At 32.3% G+C, this 20259-nt stretch overlaps 4 protein-coding genes across 26 annotated transcripts in view; 2 read left to right on the top strand and 2 right to left on the bottom strand.

Annotated features, from left to right (window-relative positions):
* The first annotated feature begins 88 nt into the window (after positions 1–88).
* On the top strand, positions 89–2863 carry CysRS (cysteine--tRNA ligase, cytoplasmic). Its single transcript, XM_018103148.3, has 6 exons — positions 89–347; positions 416–905; positions 964–1650; positions 1707–1851; positions 1921–2516; positions 2591–2863. Exons 1-6 carry the CDS (start codon positions 169–171, stop codon positions 2714–2716), a joined length of 2223 nt encoding a protein of 740 aa, XP_017958637.1. The 5' UTR covers positions 89–168; the 3' UTR covers positions 2717–2863.
* Positions 2864–3274: 411 nt separating this feature from the next.
* Positions 3275–5781, bottom strand: sotv (exostosin glycosyltransferase sotv). Its single transcript, XM_018103149.3, has 3 exons — positions 4100–5781; positions 3869–4028; positions 3275–3813 (listed from the first exon to the last, which is right to left on the bottom strand). The coding sequence occupies exons 1-3, from the start codon at positions 5598–5600 to the stop codon at positions 3312–3314; spliced, it is 2163 nt and encodes a 720-aa protein (XP_017958638.1). The 5' UTR covers positions 5601–5781; the 3' UTR covers positions 3275–3311.
* Positions 5782–6038: 257 nt separating this feature from the next.
* Positions 6039–7261, top strand: Tbcb (tubulin-binding cofactor B). The gene is made up of 4 exons (XM_018103177.3): positions 6039–6282; positions 6345–6716; positions 6789–6910; positions 6969–7261. Exons 1-4 carry the CDS (start codon positions 6154–6156, stop codon positions 7084–7086), a joined length of 741 nt encoding a protein of 246 aa, XP_017958666.1. The 5' UTR covers positions 6039–6153; the 3' UTR covers positions 7087–7261.
* A 659-nt stretch (positions 7262–7920) lies between these two features.
* Positions 7921–20259, bottom strand: part of LOC108652812 (par-1) — a 34004-nt gene continuing 21665 nt past the window's right edge. For 2 of the 23 annotated variants that reach the window (XM_089261937.1, XM_089261939.1), the window contains exons 11-16: positions 19509–19622; positions 16042–16112; positions 14349–14472; positions 9507–9656; positions 9314–9432; positions 7921–9239 (exon numbers count right to left, since the gene is read on the bottom strand). In XM_089261937.1, the coding sequence (XP_089118063.1) occupies positions 9181–9239; positions 9314–9432; positions 9507–9656; positions 14349–14472; positions 16042–16112; positions 19509–19622 (637 nt within the window). In that variant the 3' untranslated portion in view covers positions 7921–9180. Of the gene's footprint in view, positions 9240–9313; positions 9433–9506; positions 9657–11323; positions 11799–14348; positions 14473–16041; positions 16131–17011; positions 17862–19508; positions 19623–20259 lie in introns of those variants that run through there. The other 21 variants (XM_089261958.1, XM_089261942.1, XM_089261944.1 and 18 more) reach the window with 18 other exon arrangements.

Here is a 20259-nt window from a genome sequence, read left to right as displayed (position 1 = left end):
AATATGTTGTCCAATAAGAATTTGCCGGACAAGCATATCGATATTTTGTTAGCAACTCTGACTTAGTAAACGAGTTAAACAGCTGACTTCAAAAATACTTCATCGAGTATTAATCACCGATTACTAATCGTGCTGGAATTTACGAACGCTATTAAAGGAATTCCCAAAATGTCTAAGCGTGTGCAACCGGTGTGGCAAGCACCAAAAGCCTCAACAAGGCCTCAATTGAAATTGTACAATAGTCTAACCAGACAAAAGGAGGAATTCATACCATTGGACGGAAACAATGTTAAATGGTATAGCTGCGGTCCGACTGTGTACGATGCCTCGCACATGGGACATGCTAGGTGAGGAGCCACATCAGCATTCTCGACGTCTTCCCTATCTAATCTTGTCATGTTTGTGTGATTCACAGATCTTACATTTCATTTGATATTTTGCGACGTATATTGGCCGACTACTTTGGCTATAACATCCACTATGTCATGAACATTACGGATATCGACGATAAAATCATAAAGCGAGCCCGTCAATATCATCTATTTGAGCAGTATGCAACTGCAGCTGCTCAGCTGCCACTCGAGCAATTGCTAAATGAGCAAAAAGAAGTGCTTAGTTTATTACAAGTCAAGTGTGATAAAAATACAGATGCTGATAAGAAAGTAATGCTTGAAAAGATGTTGCAACGTATGAACGACGCAGTCGAAGGTCTAACCAAAGCTGTCAGCAGTGGCAACGAAGCAGAAATTGCTAAAATGAGATGCCATTATTTGGATGAGGCAAAGGATCCCATTGCAGAGTGGCTAGATGGAAAGCAAGGTGCTCATGTTAATGATAATTCCGTCTTCGAAGCCCTACCCCGATTTTGGGAAGATAAATTTCACAATGATATGAAATCACTCAATGTAAGTCAACTAAATAGCTTTATTGAAGCACTCATAATATATTGATGAATAATTTCAGATTCTACCACCTGATGTATTAACGCGAGTTTCGGAGTACGTGCCTCAGATTGTTGCATTTATACAGCGTATTATTGACAATGGTCTTGCCTACGAGGTAAACGGTTCCGTCTACTTTGATGTCAATGGCTTTGACAAACGCGACAAGCATCACTACGCCAAGCTAGTGCCCGAGGCCTACGGAGACACAGCATCATTGCAGGAAGGCGAGGGTGATTTGTCTGTCACTGAGGATCGACTGTCAGAGAAGCGATCGGCAAACGACTTTGCCCTGTGGAAGGCGAGCAAGGCTGGCGAGCCTTGGTGGGATAGTCCTTGGGGTCGTGGTCGTCCTGGCTGGCATATCGAATGCTCCGCCATGGCTTCAGATATCTTTGGATCCATATTTGATATACACACTGGCGGCGTCGATTTAAAGTTTCCCCATCATGACAATGAGCTGGCTCAGTCCGAGGCTGCGTTCGGTGAATCAGAATGGGTTAAGTATTTCTTGCACACCGGCCACCTGACAATTGCCGGCTGCAAGATGTCAAAGTCTCTTAAGAATTTCGTCACAATTCAAGAGGCATTGAAAAAGCACTCAGCAACGCAGTTGCGTCTGGCATTCCTGTTGCACTCTTGGAAGGACACGCTCGACTACTCCGAAAACACCATGGAAATGGCAACTCAATATGAGAAATTCCTCAATGTAAGTTTAAATTACCCAAATATTATACTCAAGCTAAACTTTACATTTGATTTTAGGAATTCTTTTTGAATGTCAAAGACCTAACACGGCAGGTGTTATCCGGAGAGCCTATGCAGCAATTTAGTGAGTGGACAGCTGTGGAGGCGGCCCTACAAGCTAAATTTAACGATGTCCAGGCACAAGTTCATGCAGCTCTTTGTGGTAAGATTTCATATTTGAATTATGTATATGTTGATATCTCTGATCGAAATTGTTCTTTGCCTATTTCAGATAACATTGATACGCGCAGTGCTTTAGATTGTGTACGGGAGTTGGTGTCAACGACGAATGTCTACATACGAGACAATAAATCCAGACTCAACAGCCTGTTGCTGCGGAAGATAGCCAGCTATGTGACGGACCTGTTGCATATATTTGGAGCTATTGCTGGTCCGCGCGGTGGCATAGGATTCCCGCTGAGAGGAGCTGATTCCGATTCAGCAACCAATGATCACGAGGCCGTAGTAATGCCATACGTCCAATCAGTGGCCGAGTTCCGTAATTTAGTGCGTGAGCAAGCGAAGGCATTAAAAGCGTTTGACATACTGAAGCTATGTGATGATCTCCGTGATGATGTCTTACCCAATTTGGGCGTTCGCTTGGAAGACAAAGATGATGGCAAGTATGCCGTCAAATTGGTTGACAGGGATATGTTGTTGCGCGAACGCGAGGCCAAGCAGGCAGCTGAAGCGGAAAAGGCTTTGGAAAAAGAGCGCAAGAAACAAGCCTTGGCAGAGGCGGCAGCAGCTAAGGAAGCTCAACGTCGCGTCAATCCAAAAGAAATGTTTCTCAATGAAACCGAAAAGTACTCGGCATTTGGTGAAGATGTAAGTTGAATACATATAAACACATGTATAATTTGCAAAAGCATATACATATTTCATAAAAAAATTCATTGTAGGGCCTTCCTACACACGACAAAGACGGCAAAGAGATTAGCAAAGGACAACTCAAGAAACTTCAAAAGCTCCAGCAACAGCAGGAGCAACGCTATAAAGAATATCTGGCTTCTGTTAATGGAGCATAGAATTGACTGCCCCTAATTGATATTAAAAAAACTATTCTAATTTGTCAACTAAACGGAGAAATCCAGCCTTAGATTTTTGCATTTTCATAATATGGTCCTAAAAAATTTATATATTTAATAAATTAAAATTCTGCTCAGCACGAGAAATTCTGTTGCTTGATTTTGGCGAATGGGATTTTATATCAATTTACAGAAAGGTTTATGAAAATTGACTTAGTTTTGTTTTATAAAGTGTTTATTTTCACTGTCTAATGAAAGTGATCAATTGTTTAATGTCAGTTGATAAGAATATGAAATATCATTATTTTCAGTAAACTCATGCCAACATCCATATAAATCATTAATATAGGAAAATCATAGCAGGACCTATTTTTGAATACTCTCTCTTAAATGAATAATTAAGTTCTATGGCATCAACATATATTCTATTATTATTTGATTAAAACTTAAAAAATTATTATGAACGCAGGTCCAGAACGTCTCATCGTTACTACAATACCATATAACATTGACTTATATATCATATTTGGTTAAGTCTTGAGTAATTTCGCCTACTAATTGTAATATATATGATATTTATATAAATATTAAGGGCTTACAAGCTTCCAATATCATTGTAACGTTTCAATTTATCTGGGAAATTGTCTCTAAATAGTACAGGATCTGCCCTGAACTCAACTGTGCGCAGAGGCATTCGTCCATAGATCTTGGCGAATCGATCAATGCAAGCTGAACGTTCCCGCATATGATTCAAGTCGGCTGACAGCATTTCCGTATTTGTGCACTCGGGGCACTTGAACTTCTTTCGCGGCGTTACTTTAATTGGCGGATTGTTTGTGATATTCGCTACAAGAAAATTCATAGCGATATCCTCACAGTTCATGTGGTCATCGACCCAATGTTTAATGTCGCCTGGCATGGCATACGTATACATATGACTCCAGTATTTATGATGAAATGCTGCGCCAGTAAGCACCATAGATATTTGATTGGTCCATTCAGATTCGTAGTGCCAACGCATCGTTGCATTATCCCACACATGAATGCGACTAGGAAAGCCAACAATATGATCCGGAAACTCGCGCCACACTTCATAGCTAAAGGAAACGAATATATATAATATGATAATAGAAAATCATATGACTAACGTACCCAAAGTCAAGTTCATCACTGGTTAACATTATGATATCATCGTCAATAGTTAGTATTGCTTCGGTTTCAATTTCAGGATAGGGATAAAATCTGTTTGATAGTTTATTCTCACGAGTCTGTATAATCTTCAGTGGTTTAGATATGGTTGGGAATGTAGATACTAAAAAAATATAAAAAGAGAAATTCATAGTAATTAATGTTGAATTCAGATTAATAATATAATAAACTTACAATGTGGTGGCATCTTTTTCTGATTGTTCCAAATAACCAGAATGCTTTGCAGGGACGGCACAACTGCTAGCTTCTGTATCAAAAGGAATAGACTCTCAACTCGATCATAAGTCAATATAACAGCTGTAAAGCCTTGAGACTTTGGAGCGAGAGTCGTAAGAAATAGAGGATTAAATGTGGAACGACTATTTCTCTTAACCACATTCCATTGCTGGCTGCTGCGGGCCAGCAGTGGAAATATGCGACTCTCAAGTATCTCCAATGCTGTAATGGTAATTGTCTTCAGATCCTTGAAGTAGTTGGTATAGAGCCATTGCACCTGCTTCTGCATTTCAACGACTTTGACATTGGAAATGGCCTCCAATTTACGCATGACTGAATGCAACTCCGACTCTCGCACTCTAACGGCCGCCAGAGACCAGTCGATGACGTCCTCAAATGGTAGCACATAGTTGTCAATCGCTATCACAGGAATACAGCCCTGAGACATTATCTCGATTAAGTCGGGCTGACCAATGCGCAGACTGCGTCCGAGGAAGCAGAACTTGCCGCGTCCCAGCACTCGTGGGTATTCCCATCGCTTCGGATTTGCCTTTGTCAGAGTGCAGCGAGATTTCAAATCTTTGTTATCACAGAGTCCAAGCATTAGAATTTGGTCCGCGCTTTTAGCTGTCAACGTTAAATCCGTAAGAGTTCGTAGATTCTGCGGAAAAAGATTCAGCTGAGCAGAAACTAATAAATATTTGCGATGAGATGCGGCGTGGGCAGGCAACAAGTTGGTTTGATGCACTAATGGACTCCAAACCGGTATCGAGACATCGAATCCGGGACGATATGTCCAACTGTCAAAGCCACCACCCAAAACAATGGCGTTGTCGATGTTCACGTCCAAGATGGTGTTATAGTTAGGTGCGCTGCCCGGCAGCATGTTGAAGATTAAATGATTCTCCCCACGATCCCAGAAGTTGAGCGAAGCCAGCGCTGGACCAGCCAAATGCTTGTCGAACACATCCTGATTCAGCAAATCCAGGCTCGGCAGGAAGAGGCAGGCTTCATTGGGATTCGATGTGTAGTAGCGACTCTTATGCACGGCTTCCAGGATTTGAAAGTATTCGCTTGACAACGTGCTGGCAACCTTATCGGTTTTCTCGTCCAAAAACTCTTGCAACGGGTAAATGTATACCTTGAGTGTGTCATGCTCGCATTTGTATATGTTTAAGCAATCCCAAAAAGTGCAATTCACATTTTGTCCACGATATTCCGTGTCCGGCCGCAGAAGCACTTCCTGAGTATGGGATACGGACAGGTCGAGTACGGCTCCATCTTTTTTGGAGTAGAAGAATCCATCACGCTGACTGGATAAGTCACATAGCAGAACAATTGCACACACAGCAACTACTAGCAAAAGTATGTATGTCAAGATATTTAAAATTTGTTCCTTTGGATGATACATAGTTTTGCTTCGCTGCTCAATGCCTATTAAACTTGTGTACTTATTCATTTTATCGCTGTATTCACTATTTTACATTTTATCATGTATCATAATTATCTATATGTACTGGCATATTTATAAACAAATGCCATTTATTTTGCATAGCCATTAATTCACATAACTTGAACACAATTTTTAAGGATATTAAGCAGCTGATTTGTGTATTAACTAGTGATGTACATAAACATCGATATATCTATGTGTATCAGACAGTAGACTGTCTCAATTAAAAATCGATTTTTACTGGTTTCTTGTTTCCAATTGGAAAACAATTAATTTCAATAATATTTTCTTACTATGCAAAATTATATATATATATTTGTGCAAGTGATTTTTTTTTAACAGAAAACACACTTGCTCAAACTCAGTTTTTATTTTATATCTTAAAACTTTTATAGTAACGTAGTAACCATTCCCGCTAAAGTCTATCACTGGTCAGTGAGACTAACAAAGTTTAGACGAATATCGTGAAACTCGTACGATATTCCTTATTGGAAATTATCGGTCATCGTGAAGACTAATCGGCTAAGCCTTAAAGTGACGACAAACGCTGAAGTTAAACATGTCGGAAATACTGCAAGTTAATAATTCGGATTCAGGCTTTATTACAGCTAATGTCTCGAATTCCCATAATGATACCGTGGCCTTTGAGATAAAATTTGCCAAGGACTTAACCATCTCTCAGCTAAAGGTGAGCATTAAAGCACTTTTTTGTAAACTACAATAACAGATGTGCGAATTGTGCTCTTGCAGAGTAAATTGGAAATCTTAACCGGCGGAAATGCTGGCACCATGAAAGTAGAGTTGTATAAAGGCGACAATTTTGTAACAACGCTAAGCGACAACGATGCCAAGCTGGGTTTCTATATAAATTCCGATGGCATGCGACTGCATGTCATTGATAATTTTGCAAACTTTACATTTGACACAGAGACGGTTGAAAAATTTGAGCTTACAAATGATCAATACGAACAGCGAACGGATTCTGTGCGGAATTTCTTAAAGCAAAATCGACTGGGCAAATACAATGAGGAGGAAAGGCAGCAAATGGAAATCAAACGGCGTGAACAGGCTGAAGAAATACAAAGACGTGCAGATCTTTGTGTTGTTGGCAGTCGTTGCCAGGTAATTTGCCTGCTGCTGTGGTTACTCATCAAAAGTCACTCACTCTCTACCTCTTTCTCTCTGTCTCTTTAGGTGAGTGTGTCAGGAAATCCTACACGTCGTGGCACTGTAATGTACAATGGTCAACTTGAGGGTAAAAATGGCATTTATATTGGTGTCCAATATGATGAGCCATTGGGCAAGAATAACGGAAGGTAAATGCATTGTGATATATATGCTGAAAACATTTTTAAATAGACTTATGCATTATAGTGTGGACGGCAAATCCTATTTCATCTGTCAACCTAATTATGGTGGCTTTGTCTCACCTCTCTCCGTGGAAGTGGGCGATTTTCCGGCTGAAACCTTTGATCTTGACGATGAGCTGTAATCGAAAACTGATTTTCTTGAAGAGATTCCATTTTATTATTTATGCCTAATTAAAATCTCTAATTTACTCATTATAATATTTATTGTGATAATTTACAGTCGAGATATTGGTATTTTTATTAACTTGAAAAATATATGTATGTAAAAGAAAGTCCAGCTGATGGAATTATAAAGAATTATGTATGTTTTTTTATAAATTGTATTTACTGATGCAAGGCTATCGGCCTTTCTGTGTGACCTCATTAAGCGCATTGGCGTCAGCTTATTAGTGACATCACCTAAAGGTTTGCTAAGTTTATTTTAATATTTTTTTTTTTTTGAACTGAGTTAATATTCTTCCAAATTGTGACTGCATTAGATCGAATTCGCCTAACACCCGTCATTTAAATACTCACCTTAGCAACTGTTTGATAAAATAACAATTGAAGCAGGTTTTCTGTTTCACCCACCTCAATTCCACCTATGAATAACTAGACAATTTAAACGTAAACACGGAAAATAAATTTGAACGCAAAACAGTAAATTTTCAAAGTGGTTAAATAATTATAATTAGATAAATACAATTTACATTTTTTTATATCGCTTGTAGCTCGTGTGGAGAAAGAATTAAACAATCAAAAAATAATAATTTAGGAAATTTTATAGATTTTATATAGTAGACGACGTTCATGCAAAAACCAACAAAATATTATATATATTAATTTTTGGATCAAATCGGTAAATTTTGACAAACAGAAAAAATATCCTAAATTTATTATGTATATATTAACAAAATTGTGTGTGTTTGCCTCTTTAAGAAAATGCTTTTTTCATTCCATATACTTTTATATATATGTATATGTATATATACATACATATATATATTTATCTTTTATTGAATTAAAACGGTGTGGCTCTCACCTACGCTTTCTAGCAATTAACGATATCAATATCAATATATAATAAGTGTGTTTACATATGAGGAGACATTAGCTTCATATATGGGATGCGTTTATGCTTCTGGTTTGTTGCTGTTGCTGCTGTTGTTGTTGTTGTTGTTGTTGGTGCTTATGTACCTAAATTGTGGTTACAATTTTGTCTGCGTTTTGTTATAAGATATTCAAATATGCGATAGTTCAATGAAACATTTAATTTTACTTTGAGATTCTATGCTAAACGTGTTCATGCTATGATTGGAGCCAAATACATATATTATATATATATATATATAAATGAATATATATATATATTTAGAAATAGAGAGAGATGGGCAGTGCCCAGATCTTTCCAATTTTTACGTGTTTTTATGCATGTTTTTTTGTTTTATAATTATTATTATTATTTAGAGAGTTGTGGTGCGTAACATAGCTACTTTTTTCTGTTTGGTGTTTGGCTTATCGTTATCCATAACATTTGCATTTGCATGCTGCTCTGCCATCTCACTTGAGTGCTTTGATGTGCTGGTTTTGTTGTTAGTCTCGCTTGGTTTTTTCTCTGCTGAGTTGGAGTTGGAGTTGGAGTTCGAGCTGGAGTTGGTGGTGGATGTGAATTTGCGCACAATTAGACTTCTGGTATTCTTGATGTTTCTCTTAAATCGACTTCCTTTGCTGACTTTACCGCTGCCGCTGCCGTTGCCGTTGCTGCTGCTACCACCAGCCATTGCCACCACGCCACACTCACCGCCCTCTTCATTGGCCATCTGGTTGTCTTTATCTTGAGATTCCATATTACTGCTGTTACTGGGCATTAACTCTAGCCGCTGCCCCTCACTCTCGTCTTCGTTGTCGGCTGAGCGAAACGCATCAAATTTGATTTGTGATTGCGTGTGCTCCTCCTCCTTTGATCGAAAGGGCAAGTATACTTGAAAAGCCGACAACAGCAATCCGCCACCGCCGCCGCCGCCTGAACTTTTCTTCTTCGGTCGATTCCGAATCTTGAATCGGTTTGATCTCTGTTGTTGACTAAATGATCGACGCAGCAACGATTTGTCAGCCGTTTGATAGTTGGCAGTGGAGGTGGTTTTCGTATCGCTGCCATCGGTGGTGGTGGTGGTGGTGGTGGTGGTGGTGGTGTTGCTGGTGGCGGCTGTGCAGCTATCATTAGTCGTTTTGTCAAGTCACAGACGGAGATCAAAAGCAATGCGTGACGCAATGTTTTTGAAGCCAATGCTAGTACCTGTGCAGATAGTGTATTAAAAAACAATTAATAAATCAACATTTTTAATATGCAATTTAATGTTGTTCGCTGACCAGAAATACGCTTGAATCGAACGCCATTCAGCGAGAGTCGCGGCAATTTGCAAACTTCGATTTCCCACTGAACCAAAGAATCCGTATTGGGATCGCCATGCACACACCAGAGTACAAATCTGTTGAAAAATATACATATATATGTAATTATATATACGTATTATAAATGTACATTTATAATAGAATATCTTACCTTTCGCGCTGCTCATAGTCGCAGTTATTTTGATCAAGAACTTCTCTTATCTTCTGCATAATTTGATCGGGCATCAGTGGCGATGTCGTCTTCATAGACCATGTGAAACGCAAAACTCTTGGCTTGGCTGCCTCTTCCGTTGTAGATGTACTAAAAGTTAATTGATTAATTCAATAAATTATATAATGACTAAAATTGCGCTTAATTTGTAAATTTAACGGCGCTTATCTTAATCTAATTCAAAGCGAGCCCCAAAGCTAGTCTTATTTTCAACTAATATTACTTAACTTAGATAACTATAATTTTCTATATTTTTTATTATTTTTGCTAACATTTCTAATTCTAAAGGATTTTTATCAAAAATATACCAACGTTAACAAATGATATATCACAAGAAAATATTTACATACATTACATTCTTAAAATTTATTTAATACTGTATCGCCACATCTTCTCTTACTCAGATAAATAAATAATATCTAATCTAAATACTGTATCAAATCATTGAATCTATTTAATAACAGTGGAAATGGGAAATACTCCTTATATACTCCTATCTAATCTGTACAAAGTAGACTTTATATATTCTCTAATTTAAATACACTCTGTAGACTCTATACACTCTCTCGACTCTCTTAGCTCTATAGACTCTTAAGCGCTCATAACCCCTATAGACTCTATATAACCTATAGATTCTGGACTTTATGGAGTGTAAAACATTAAAAATTAAATCAACTGAAATCTTGTTAAATGAAAACCTAATTGAAACAATACATAGAATTTCTTATAATCTGCACTCAATCCCGAATTATTTAATAAATATTAAAGCATTTTTTTTCTTATTGCTAAACACAAAACAAAAACCAATATGAAAATATTTCAGTTTTGTTAAATATTCTCCGGATGATATTCAGATGATGAATGTTGGATTGGGGAATGAAGAAATAAAAATGTCAAATTGATTTGAAGTTTAAATACTTTTTGCTTTCTTTAACAAATTTTAATCCACATAATTTATTGCTAATTAATTAAATGTATTTATTTATTTAATTGTATATTATGTTACTGTTGTTGTTGATTTTCTTTTCATCTTTGAAACTTAATAGATATATTAACTAAGTCAGAGCACTGAAGGTGCCCTTAAAGGTAACACACGATTTACAGTTAATAATCAGCTGTACAAATAAAATGTTCACACATGCACATTATTTTAATACATTTTCATTTTCAATTTATTTATATTTATAAATATATATATAGATACTTTAACTAATTTAATCATTGCTCTTATATGACTAAAAGACGCTTGCTTTGATGCGTTTAGACTTCCAACATCAATTTCATAATAATCAGTTTTTGTTAATGTTGATTTTTCTTTTTTTTTTTTTTTTTTTTGTATCAAACTCTTTATTTACTTTTATCGATCGTGATTGTGTATGATAAATACATATACCTTCGTACATACATACATACATGGATAGACTACACATACAAAAATTGTTTCAATCAATTGCAATTTGTATTTTATTTTTATATATATATAACTCGCAGCTGCTTTTGGTGTGTCTATATATAAATATTTAATATATATATAATTAAAATATTGCGTTTCGCATTTAATATTAATAATAATCTTTTCTCTTTTTTTTCCATTTAGCAAAAGAAAACAGGAAAAAGAAGACGCAGCAGCAGTTCTATTTTGTTGTTGTATAATTTCATAAATGATTTGAAATTTTTAATTTTTATTTTTATTGCAAATCAAATGAAAATTAAAGTTAAATTTAATTTACAAACAAAGAAAAAAAGTTTTCTGTTTGTTTATCGTTTTGTTTACTTTAAATATATATATATATGTATTTTTAATTAATATAAATGTGTAAGTATAATTAGTTAATAATGTTGTATTAAAACATAGACGCTTTGTTTTATTTATTTATTTTGTTTGTTTGTGAATTTCTATTAACGGTAAACGGTAACGGTAACAGTAACGGAACTCAACGTTGTCGACGTTCTTTTGGAGGAGGGGCTTATCGAATCGAATCGGAAGGAATCAAAACCGCTCTGATCTCTGATCTTATCTGTTTCGCGATTTGTATCATAACTGTATCTTTCTCTCTGTCTCTCTCTCTCATTGTTATCTGTATGTCTCTCTCTCTCTCACTCTGTTATCTCTCCGTCACGAGCGTTTACTTTAGGGGGAATCGATTGTTTCTGTTTTCAGTTTGTTTAGAACTATTAACAAGAAGTAGTTAATGCTTGTTTTTTTGTTTGTTTGTTAATTACTGGTTTGGCCTAAAATTAAAGAAAAAATTTTAAACAAATTATTCACGGCTGGAAAAAATATTAATAATGGGTGAAAAAAAAGAGAACAGAAGAAAAGAAGAAGAAGAAGAAAACAAATACGAGAAATGAAATCAAAACAGATTTTACGGAAAAAATGTTAAAAACCAACAAAAATTGATGTATAGAAAATAAAACATTTTTTTTATTTGTTTATTCATTTGTTTTCTTTTGTTTTTGTTCTTTTCTCTTCATTGACATATTTGGAAAAAGAAAAGTAAACGCAATTTTTTTTTTATTAAAACATTCAATATTTTGCATTAAAAAAAAAACAAAAAAAAACAAAAAAAATACTTTTTAATTTTAATTTAAAAATGAAGAAAAAATCAGACAATAAACAATTTTTAAGGCTCCTAATTGGTGGCATGATAATGTATATACACAAACATGGGTAGATAAATAAAGAAGAAGGAGGAGAAGAAGTAAATGTGAAGGACATATAGAAGACTTAATACCCTACTTATGCACATAACAATAAATAGAAAGTAAAAGAGTGACGGAGAGCGCGCGACAGAGCGATTGAATATATCTCAAATCGAACGATAACAGATCTCCAATTGGATGCTGTTCATTCCGATCTGTATATATATATATATACTATATATATTTGGTTATATATCTATATAGATATATGTATGTATGTATGCGAAGTTTTGTATTTGTTTTGTATCCGCGAATTGAGTTTGATCAAAATCAAAACAAGTCTAAAAGAATCTCAAATGAACCGAAGTTTTTATTTTTTATATATTTTTAAAAATTTTGTATTTATATATATTTTTTATATTTTTAGATATTCGAATTTATTCTTAACCAATTACCCCTGTGTATGTGTGTGTGTGTACATAATTCCATATGTATTTTGTTTTTATGATATTATACTTGCTCATATTTTTATTTTTAAACATTTTGTTAGTTTTAATGAATCAGAATAAATAGGAAACAAAATGAAAAACAAATTTTAAAAAATAATAATAATTACAATAAAATAAAAAAAATCAATAATTAATTTGATTAAAAAATAAAAACACTGCATGCAACCAAAAATATATAAAAACTTTTAAAATGCATTACAAATTTTGAAAACCAATTTAAATAAACATGCAAAACTGAAAAAATAAAAAATGTATGAAAATGCGAAGCATTTGCCCTCAATCTAAAATGTATTTGATTTTAATGTATTCGATTTAAACTTTAATTTTGATTTCAGTTTCGCTTCGAATGTATGCTTAAATATTTATTCATTATGTTGTTTGATTGAATTAAATGAACTACTAAACAAAATTATAAACAATAATCCAAAACCGGTTTTTGATGTACTGAATTGGAATTTAGATCTGAAACACGATTTTAATGTAACATAATAAAAAATAAAAGGTTCTGTAAGTTATAATTTAAAAATATATACATAACATCAAGAAATATAATGTAAAATAACAAATTGATAAACGAAATTAATTTTCATTCTAAATATTAAAATTGCAAAATATAATTCCTTGAAATTCGCAGATAAACAATATTATTGTTAGTCTCATAATTCCCCCATCACTTCACATTAGCTTATTATGACTTCTTACATATTTTTCTCAATAACTTAAGGGAATTCACAATTTTCTTTTGTCTATGTATATGTTCATATTTCTGCAAATTTAATTTTGAGATAATTCATTCTATGATAAGTACATTCCATATTTTCTCATTATTTAGTTTATTCAGATTTAATTTCCGTTTCAGCACATCGCGCCTTTTGACCAGTTCTGTCATCTCGCTTACTAAATTAAAACAAATTTCAGCTCAGCTTTTATATACGCGAAAGATCTTAAATAGTTCTTTATGAATTATGGCGTTTCAGAAATAATTTTGACTACTTATAAAATTAATTTAATTAGTCACAAAATGTAAAAGTATTTTATTTAATTTATTCACAATTTATAAAAACTTTCAATTACATTTAATATTTTTTGTAAAATTCTTTACATTTAATACATTTTTTTTATTCTTTTAATATTCTTATTGTTTTATTTCCAATATAATAAAATAATTGTATTATTTTATTTGTTATATGTTTTTTTTTTTTTTTAATTTTGTAACTAATTAAATAGAAAGACTTTAAGCGAGTTTTCGTTTTACATTTCAATTAACTTAATTTCTAGGGTCTGCCCTATAATTTTGAATTGTTATTGAAAACAAAATATATATAAAAAAAAATTAGAACGGATATGGTACAAAACGTAAACACATACATATGTACATATATGTGTATGTGCAAATATGCAAGAATGAAACATGAAACAAAATCATTGTATCCAAAAAGAAATTTTAAATAATAAGAAATATGAAATATGAAAAAATAATAAATTTTGTAAATTGAAATTTTTGTAAACTGCATTTGCTTTTCTTGTAATATTTAGAGAAGAAATAACGACAAATAAAAAACAAAAACAAAAAAATAATAAAAACATAAAATCAAATCAAATTGATGTGAAATGCCTTGGGCACACTTACCGTTTGCTAAAACGGGAGGAAAGTTTCGAAAAGAAGCTCATGCGGCCCGGATGAGGCGAATCACCGGAGGCTCCACTTGTACCGGAATATTCCAGCGCCGTGTTGTTTCTTGCCCTGGTTTGACCTACAAAAATAAACAAAAATCTATTAGTTATAAAGTACAGCGAAAATAATATCGATAAACACTGGCTAAGCTTACTAGAAACACACACAGAACTACAATAAATTTCAGATAGTCTAGATTGAAAAGAATATATATGTATAAATATATTTAGGCAACTATTTAATACAATTAGAATTAATTAGATATGTATATATATTTTAGAAATTGTTTTATTATATTACAAATATCATAACTATGAGTGTAATTTATTTAGACTTAAATTAAATAAATCATGTAAGGTTTTTAACTGCTTATATATATATTGAGTAATTGGTTTTGATATCCTGTTATACTCAATATATATTTAATATATTAAATAAAGAACTTAAAAAATACATACTAAATACATAAATATATGTATATATTTTTATATAAATATATAATATATATCAATATAAAATATATTTTATATATAAAGAAAATCTATTTGTAATCCAGAATACGAAAGAAACTGGTTTTAGTATTTATCTTTTTGCGCCCACAAAGTAAATTTCATTACCTATAAAAGTGATTTGAGAGCTATTCTTTACTCAACTCTAATCTCAAATATATATACAAATAAGAGTATACAACTATATGAAAACTATATGTTAGGCTCAATAATATATGTTAACCTCCTTTGCAGAACAAACAAAAATGATATATCTGTATTATATAATATTATTTATTATAATATTACAACGCCCTTTCATAATCTAGTTTTAAGATAAATAAGTTTTAGTTTAGTGTTGCCTTTTATGGCGTCTATAACGAAAATTAAAGTCAACAAGTTCTGCAAGTTGATTAGAATTAACCTACTGTACAGCTCAACTTAAATATGTGTACGATCTATCACACTTTATTTCGCCTAACGCAAAATACTAATATAATACCGGAAAATAATACCTCCTTCTCTCCTTTCCAACAGTCTTACATAATAATATATATACTAAGATTTATTAAAAACGATATATTTATCGATAATTTATAGTATTGTACATTAGAATATATAAATAGTTGTTGGCTTGAAGCACCTACGTGCAATTATCATAATGTTTATGTTTGATATAGTATAGTAATGCATCTCTTTCGATTTGGACAATCGTGCATGATCAAAACGAACAGTAAATTAAGGAAAAGCAATCCACTAAAAGATGAGAAGCGATGTTGGACGGATGCATAAGACAACAACAAAGCACAAATTAGCATACAATAATAATAATAAGAATGATTTTAAGAATAATATAAATATTTATATTGATAGTAATAATAATAATGGAGCATTCATATAATTAAGTCTTAAATTTAATTTTTTATTTATTTTACGTGCTTATAAAATTTACATATTTTTTTTCTTTTTATGATTTAATGAAAAGAGAAACAAATAAACATGGAAAAAAGAAACTTAACGAAATTCGATAGTTTGGTAATTCGATATTATTATTTAATTTAGTCTATATAAAATGTTTGGTTTTTTTTAGTAAAGTTGTGAGTAAAATTAAGTTAAGTTTTACTAAAACTAATAAAAATAATTAAAACAGAAAAACTCACCAGAGTGAAAGGTTGAACGTGATGGAACATTCCTTGGAAAGTGTCTGCTTGATTTAACAGCCGATGCCATTCTAAGTCGATCGAACAGACTATATATATATATATATATTGTATTTATTGCATATATATATATATATATATTTGTACAAGTACAATACATGTATGCACACACATACGTATGAATGGATATCGATCGAATCATTCAGTCAGTTCGTAGTTATATATAGTCCAATGAATTGCATATATCAGAAAACGAATGTATTTTTTATATATATTATATATATATATAACAGTTTATAGTTTTATCATTTGATATATTGTGCAATGTGTGTGTGTTTTGACCGTTAATATAGACAGGCAAATTCAAATTCGTTTTGATGTGTGTGTGTGTGTTTGTGTGAGTGAAGTGGGAGACGGTTCATGTGTGTGTGTGTGTGTGTTTTTGTCATCATCAAATCAGCGTATGAATTCGATTACAATTTCGATATCGATTATTTTCCAATCCGTAGTGATGGGCAAGTATTCAAGTGTTTCATCGTATCATTATTTGGTTGTATTTGTTATTGTTGTTATCAATCGTAATATTAATTTGTAGTTTCAATTTGGCGCAATGACAAAATATATATACAGACGAGAATCAAGCGCGAATCAAGCAGATTATATATATATTTTGATAAATGTGATGTGGTTTGGCAACGGTTTTCGGTAACGGTTTATGATTGTTTATATTTTGGGTTTATTTTTGTAATCATGTTGGTAGACACACAAATATAATGAAAAGAAAAAATTGAAAAAAAAAATCAATCATGTAAATTTTGTTCAAAAGAAAAAACGAGCTCTTAAAATTACGTTCTTATATTATAGAAATTATATTAAAAATTAGAAGTTTACTATATAATAGAGTTGGTTAAAGCAAAGATTTGAATTAATGATGGAAACTAATAGCAAAAAGAGTTCAGACGAAAATCAATTTATTGAGTGGATATATCCGGTAAAGTCTGAAACAGTCCTTAAATGGATGATATATATGAGATGTACTCGATAATAAAACGTCCAAGCTTTGAAAATTGATATAATGAATGGAGGAAAACTAGGCGTTAAGCAAAAAGCAAAGTATATATATGGACAAGACTAGTTGAAAACCATATACCATTATATTTATTTTTATTATAATTACGTAATCCTAACATTCATACATAGCAGCTATAGTAGAGCTGGGCCTAGTAAACATATTAATTTATATTAGTTTGCCTTCTGTATTACTTAGTATTTAGATATGTGTTCAAGAGATCCAGTAAAAGATGTAGTAAAAATATAAAAAAGATTATACAGGTAGTTAGATAGATAGGTACACAGAGATGTGGAAAGAGAAATAGACACAATCGATGATTCTTGCACAAAGAATTTACAACATCAACTTATGGGTATATATATAAATATATAATAGAGAGAGTATTTTTCGATCTACCAATGAGTACAAATTGTCGGAAGTGAAGTTACTCGGGAACTGGAGCCTCAGTCATGCAGAATGAAGAATTTACGTGATCTATGTTGTCGATCTATGTGAGTAGCAAATCTCGTTAGGAACTACCTACATCATTGTCATCATCAAATGTTAAGCAGACACATAAATACATTCATATAAAGTTTGGTTTCAGCGCATTAACAGACAATATCTCGTTTAGGTTTAAGTATAACAAAAATAACAAATAGAAGAATATATATTATTTGGACTTAATACCGCGCATGCCACAATATGTGTAAAGCAATTTTAAATGGAATTACGCTAAATTATTTAGTATACTTATAGATTTGTCTCGCTTAAAATATATTTTTGTTTTTGCAATTTCACTCACCAAAGTTTGTTCGGTTCGGATCGGATCGGATCAGATCGGTTCGGGGTTTACGAATCCAAAATTAATTATGTTTTATTCGAATCGACAATTCGAATTGGAAATCACATATTTAACAAGATTTTGATTTGCATTTGATTTGTTGTTGTTGTTGTTGTTGGTAAACAAAATGTGAAAGATAAAAGTTTTTACGAACACCGATAATACGAAGAAGATTGTTGTAGAGTTTTTTGTTCGATTGATCGCCACAAAGATTGGATGTATGTAGTAGTAGTAGTGTGGTAGTTATCAAAATTAGACAATTGGTTTATAAACAGTTATTGTTCAATATTGTATAAAACATGAAAAGATAAGAAATTTACATTATTTAATGGATCAAATTTGTTAGAGTGTTATAATAAAAAGAGATAAACAAATTAAACCAAACACATTTCTACATTGTTTTCTTTTTTTTTCTCTCGAAATTCAATGGGGATTAGTAAAGAGCGAACGAATCTGTAGCTAAACGAATATATTATACAAAATTGTAAACAAATAAAAGCAGACTATACGAGAAGGACCACATGAATATTATTATATTCACATTTGAGATAAACGAATAACAGAAACTTCTAACGATTACTAAATAGGTAAAGCAATTCTAGACATAAAACGAAAGTGAAACAATTACTATAAGAAATACATATTTGTTTTATAAGAAAATTGCTCTGTTGTTAAAATAATGAAATAGTTCGGCAGGTATACCTGTTCGATTTAGAGAATTACCTGTACCTGCTTTTATATATGGTGAGGAAAAAGACTGAACTTGTAGCATAATTTAAAAGGTCTCGCTTTTCCAATAATTTATGTGAATTCTGAACTTTAGTAAACCTACTTTATATGTATGTAGACCTAAATTTCATATACAGATATTTTTATAAGTGGTAGATAATGTCTTTCAGAATATATAAATTTTGATTTAGCTAAAAATCTTGATCTCTGGCTTTTAGTACATGCTAAAGTAAAGTTCACTTCCTCTACGACTGCTCGATCTGCAAAGCCCCAGTTTCTCCAGTTTCATCAAAATTCATAATCTATTCGCATGTATAATTATATTTAAATTAAAGACTACACACACTTAAATGAATCCAGATGCAGGCAAACATGCAACAATTCAGCTGCAGGACAAATGTCAAAAACTAATTAACGAAAAGCTAAAAATCTTCAACATTGTGAGTTTTTTTATAATTTGGGACGAGCACACAACAAAAATAAATATAAATAAAAACATTTCGACTGTAGGACTGTCGGCGTTTTCCAATTTACTAACTGCCCTACTAACACCTGCGTCAATTTATCTATCAATATCAAGTGTGTTAGGAGATTTGAGAAATGAATCGAATTAATTCTGCTCTACATATAAGAAAAGATAAAACCTTTGCTAAATATAGACTCAAATCATAAAAGAGTTAAACAAAATTAAGCAGCCAATTTGGTTTTTAAATCAGAGCATAAATAAAATGTCTTTGTAAAATGAACAATAATTATAAATTGTTTGTATACAATTCGATAAAAATTAGTTTAAAATGGATTTTGTTTTTTTGGTTTTTGCTAATGTATGATGCAAGTGTATACCTCGATCCAAGTGGGTCAATTGATACTGATATGCATCCATCAGTGGATGGCCTAGGGCTTGAAATAGAGGCGCTTTTTGTGTGACCCTTTCCAGCGGTAGCTGCAGATCCACTACTGGTTACGTTTATACATATATGTTTAGTCGAAAAATTGGCAAAAAGTTGTAAATATGTTGTAGTCATTGTCATTCGAGTTGCAATGGATTGAGCTGAGTATTTTTGATCGTTTGTGTTTTTTTTGTTGGTTTTTAAAACTAAACATATACATTTTGAAAAACATAACCCGCACACCTCAATTTACGAAAATATATAGTTATATATATATATATGTGTGAACAAAAGAGATATTTGTTAATTGATTTTTGGTTTTGCAACTTAGAAATAAATAGGGAAAAACTGAATTTGTGCGCAGCAATATATATATAGAGAGAGATGTATATAGTAATATATATACTGATAAACTAGATATGTACATATGCTCTATACACAACATAACATTATCTGTTTATATACTTGATAAACTAACCATAAATATGTGCAAACTGAGAAGAAATATAGATAGATATATATATATATATATATACTGATGAGAATATATAAAACTAGCGAGCGAGAGGCACTAACTGTCTGTCGGGTTGTCCAACTAAAAAAAAATCTGCGAGTCGACCAACGAATAACAGTTTGAAATAACGACAATAACAATAACAATACCAAAGAACTAATGCATAAATTGGAAAATTAGACAAATGAAA

The sequence above is a fragment of the Drosophila navojoa genome, chromosome 5 (assembly GCF_054131105.1).
Source record: "Drosophila navojoa isolate 15081-1374.11 chromosome 5, UAZ_NAV_1.0, whole genome shotgun sequence".
NCBI lineage: Eukaryota > Metazoa > Arthropoda > Insecta > Diptera > Drosophilidae > Drosophila > Drosophila navojoa.
The sequence above is the reverse complement of the archived record's forward strand: the minus strand, read 5'-3'. Positions and strand labels throughout refer to the sequence as shown.

Excerpts from the sequence above, each read along its gene's own strand:
- CysRS (XM_018103148.3), top strand. The coding sequence starts at position 169 with ATGTCTAAGCGTGTGCAACCGGTGTGGCAAGCACCAAAAGCCTCAACA. Across the intron at positions 1,651-1,706 it reads AATATGAGAAATTCCTCAAT|GAATTCTTTTTGAATGTCAA; the intron begins GTAAGTTTAAAT and ends ATTTGATTTTAG. Across the intron at positions 2,517-2,590 it reads ACTCGGCATTTGGTGAAGAT|GGCCTTCCTACACACGACAA; the intron begins GTAAGTTGAATA and ends AATTCATTGTAG.
- sotv (XM_018103149.3), bottom strand. The coding sequence starts at position 5,600 with ATGAATAAGTACACAAGTTTAATAGGCATTGAGCAGCGAAGCAAAACT. Across the intron at positions 4,029-4,099 it reads GAAAAAGATGCCACCACATT|TATCTACATTCCCAACCATA; the intron begins GTAAGTTTATTA and ends ATATTTTTTTAG. Across the intron at positions 3,814-3,868 it reads AGTGATGAACTTGACTTTGG|CTATGAAGTGTGGCGCGAGT; the intron begins GTACGTTAGTCA and ends CGTTTCCTTTAG.
- Tbcb (XM_018103177.3), top strand. The coding sequence starts at position 6,154 with ATGTCGGAAATACTGCAAGTTAATAATTCGGATTCAGGCTTTATTACA. Across the intron at positions 6,283-6,344 it reads TAACCATCTCTCAGCTAAAG|AGTAAATTGGAAATCTTAAC; the intron begins GTGAGCATTAAA and ends GTGCTCTTGCAG. Across the intron at positions 6,911-6,968 it reads TTGGGCAAGAATAACGGAAG|TGTGGACGGCAAATCCTATT; the intron begins GTAAATGCATTG and ends TATGCATTATAG.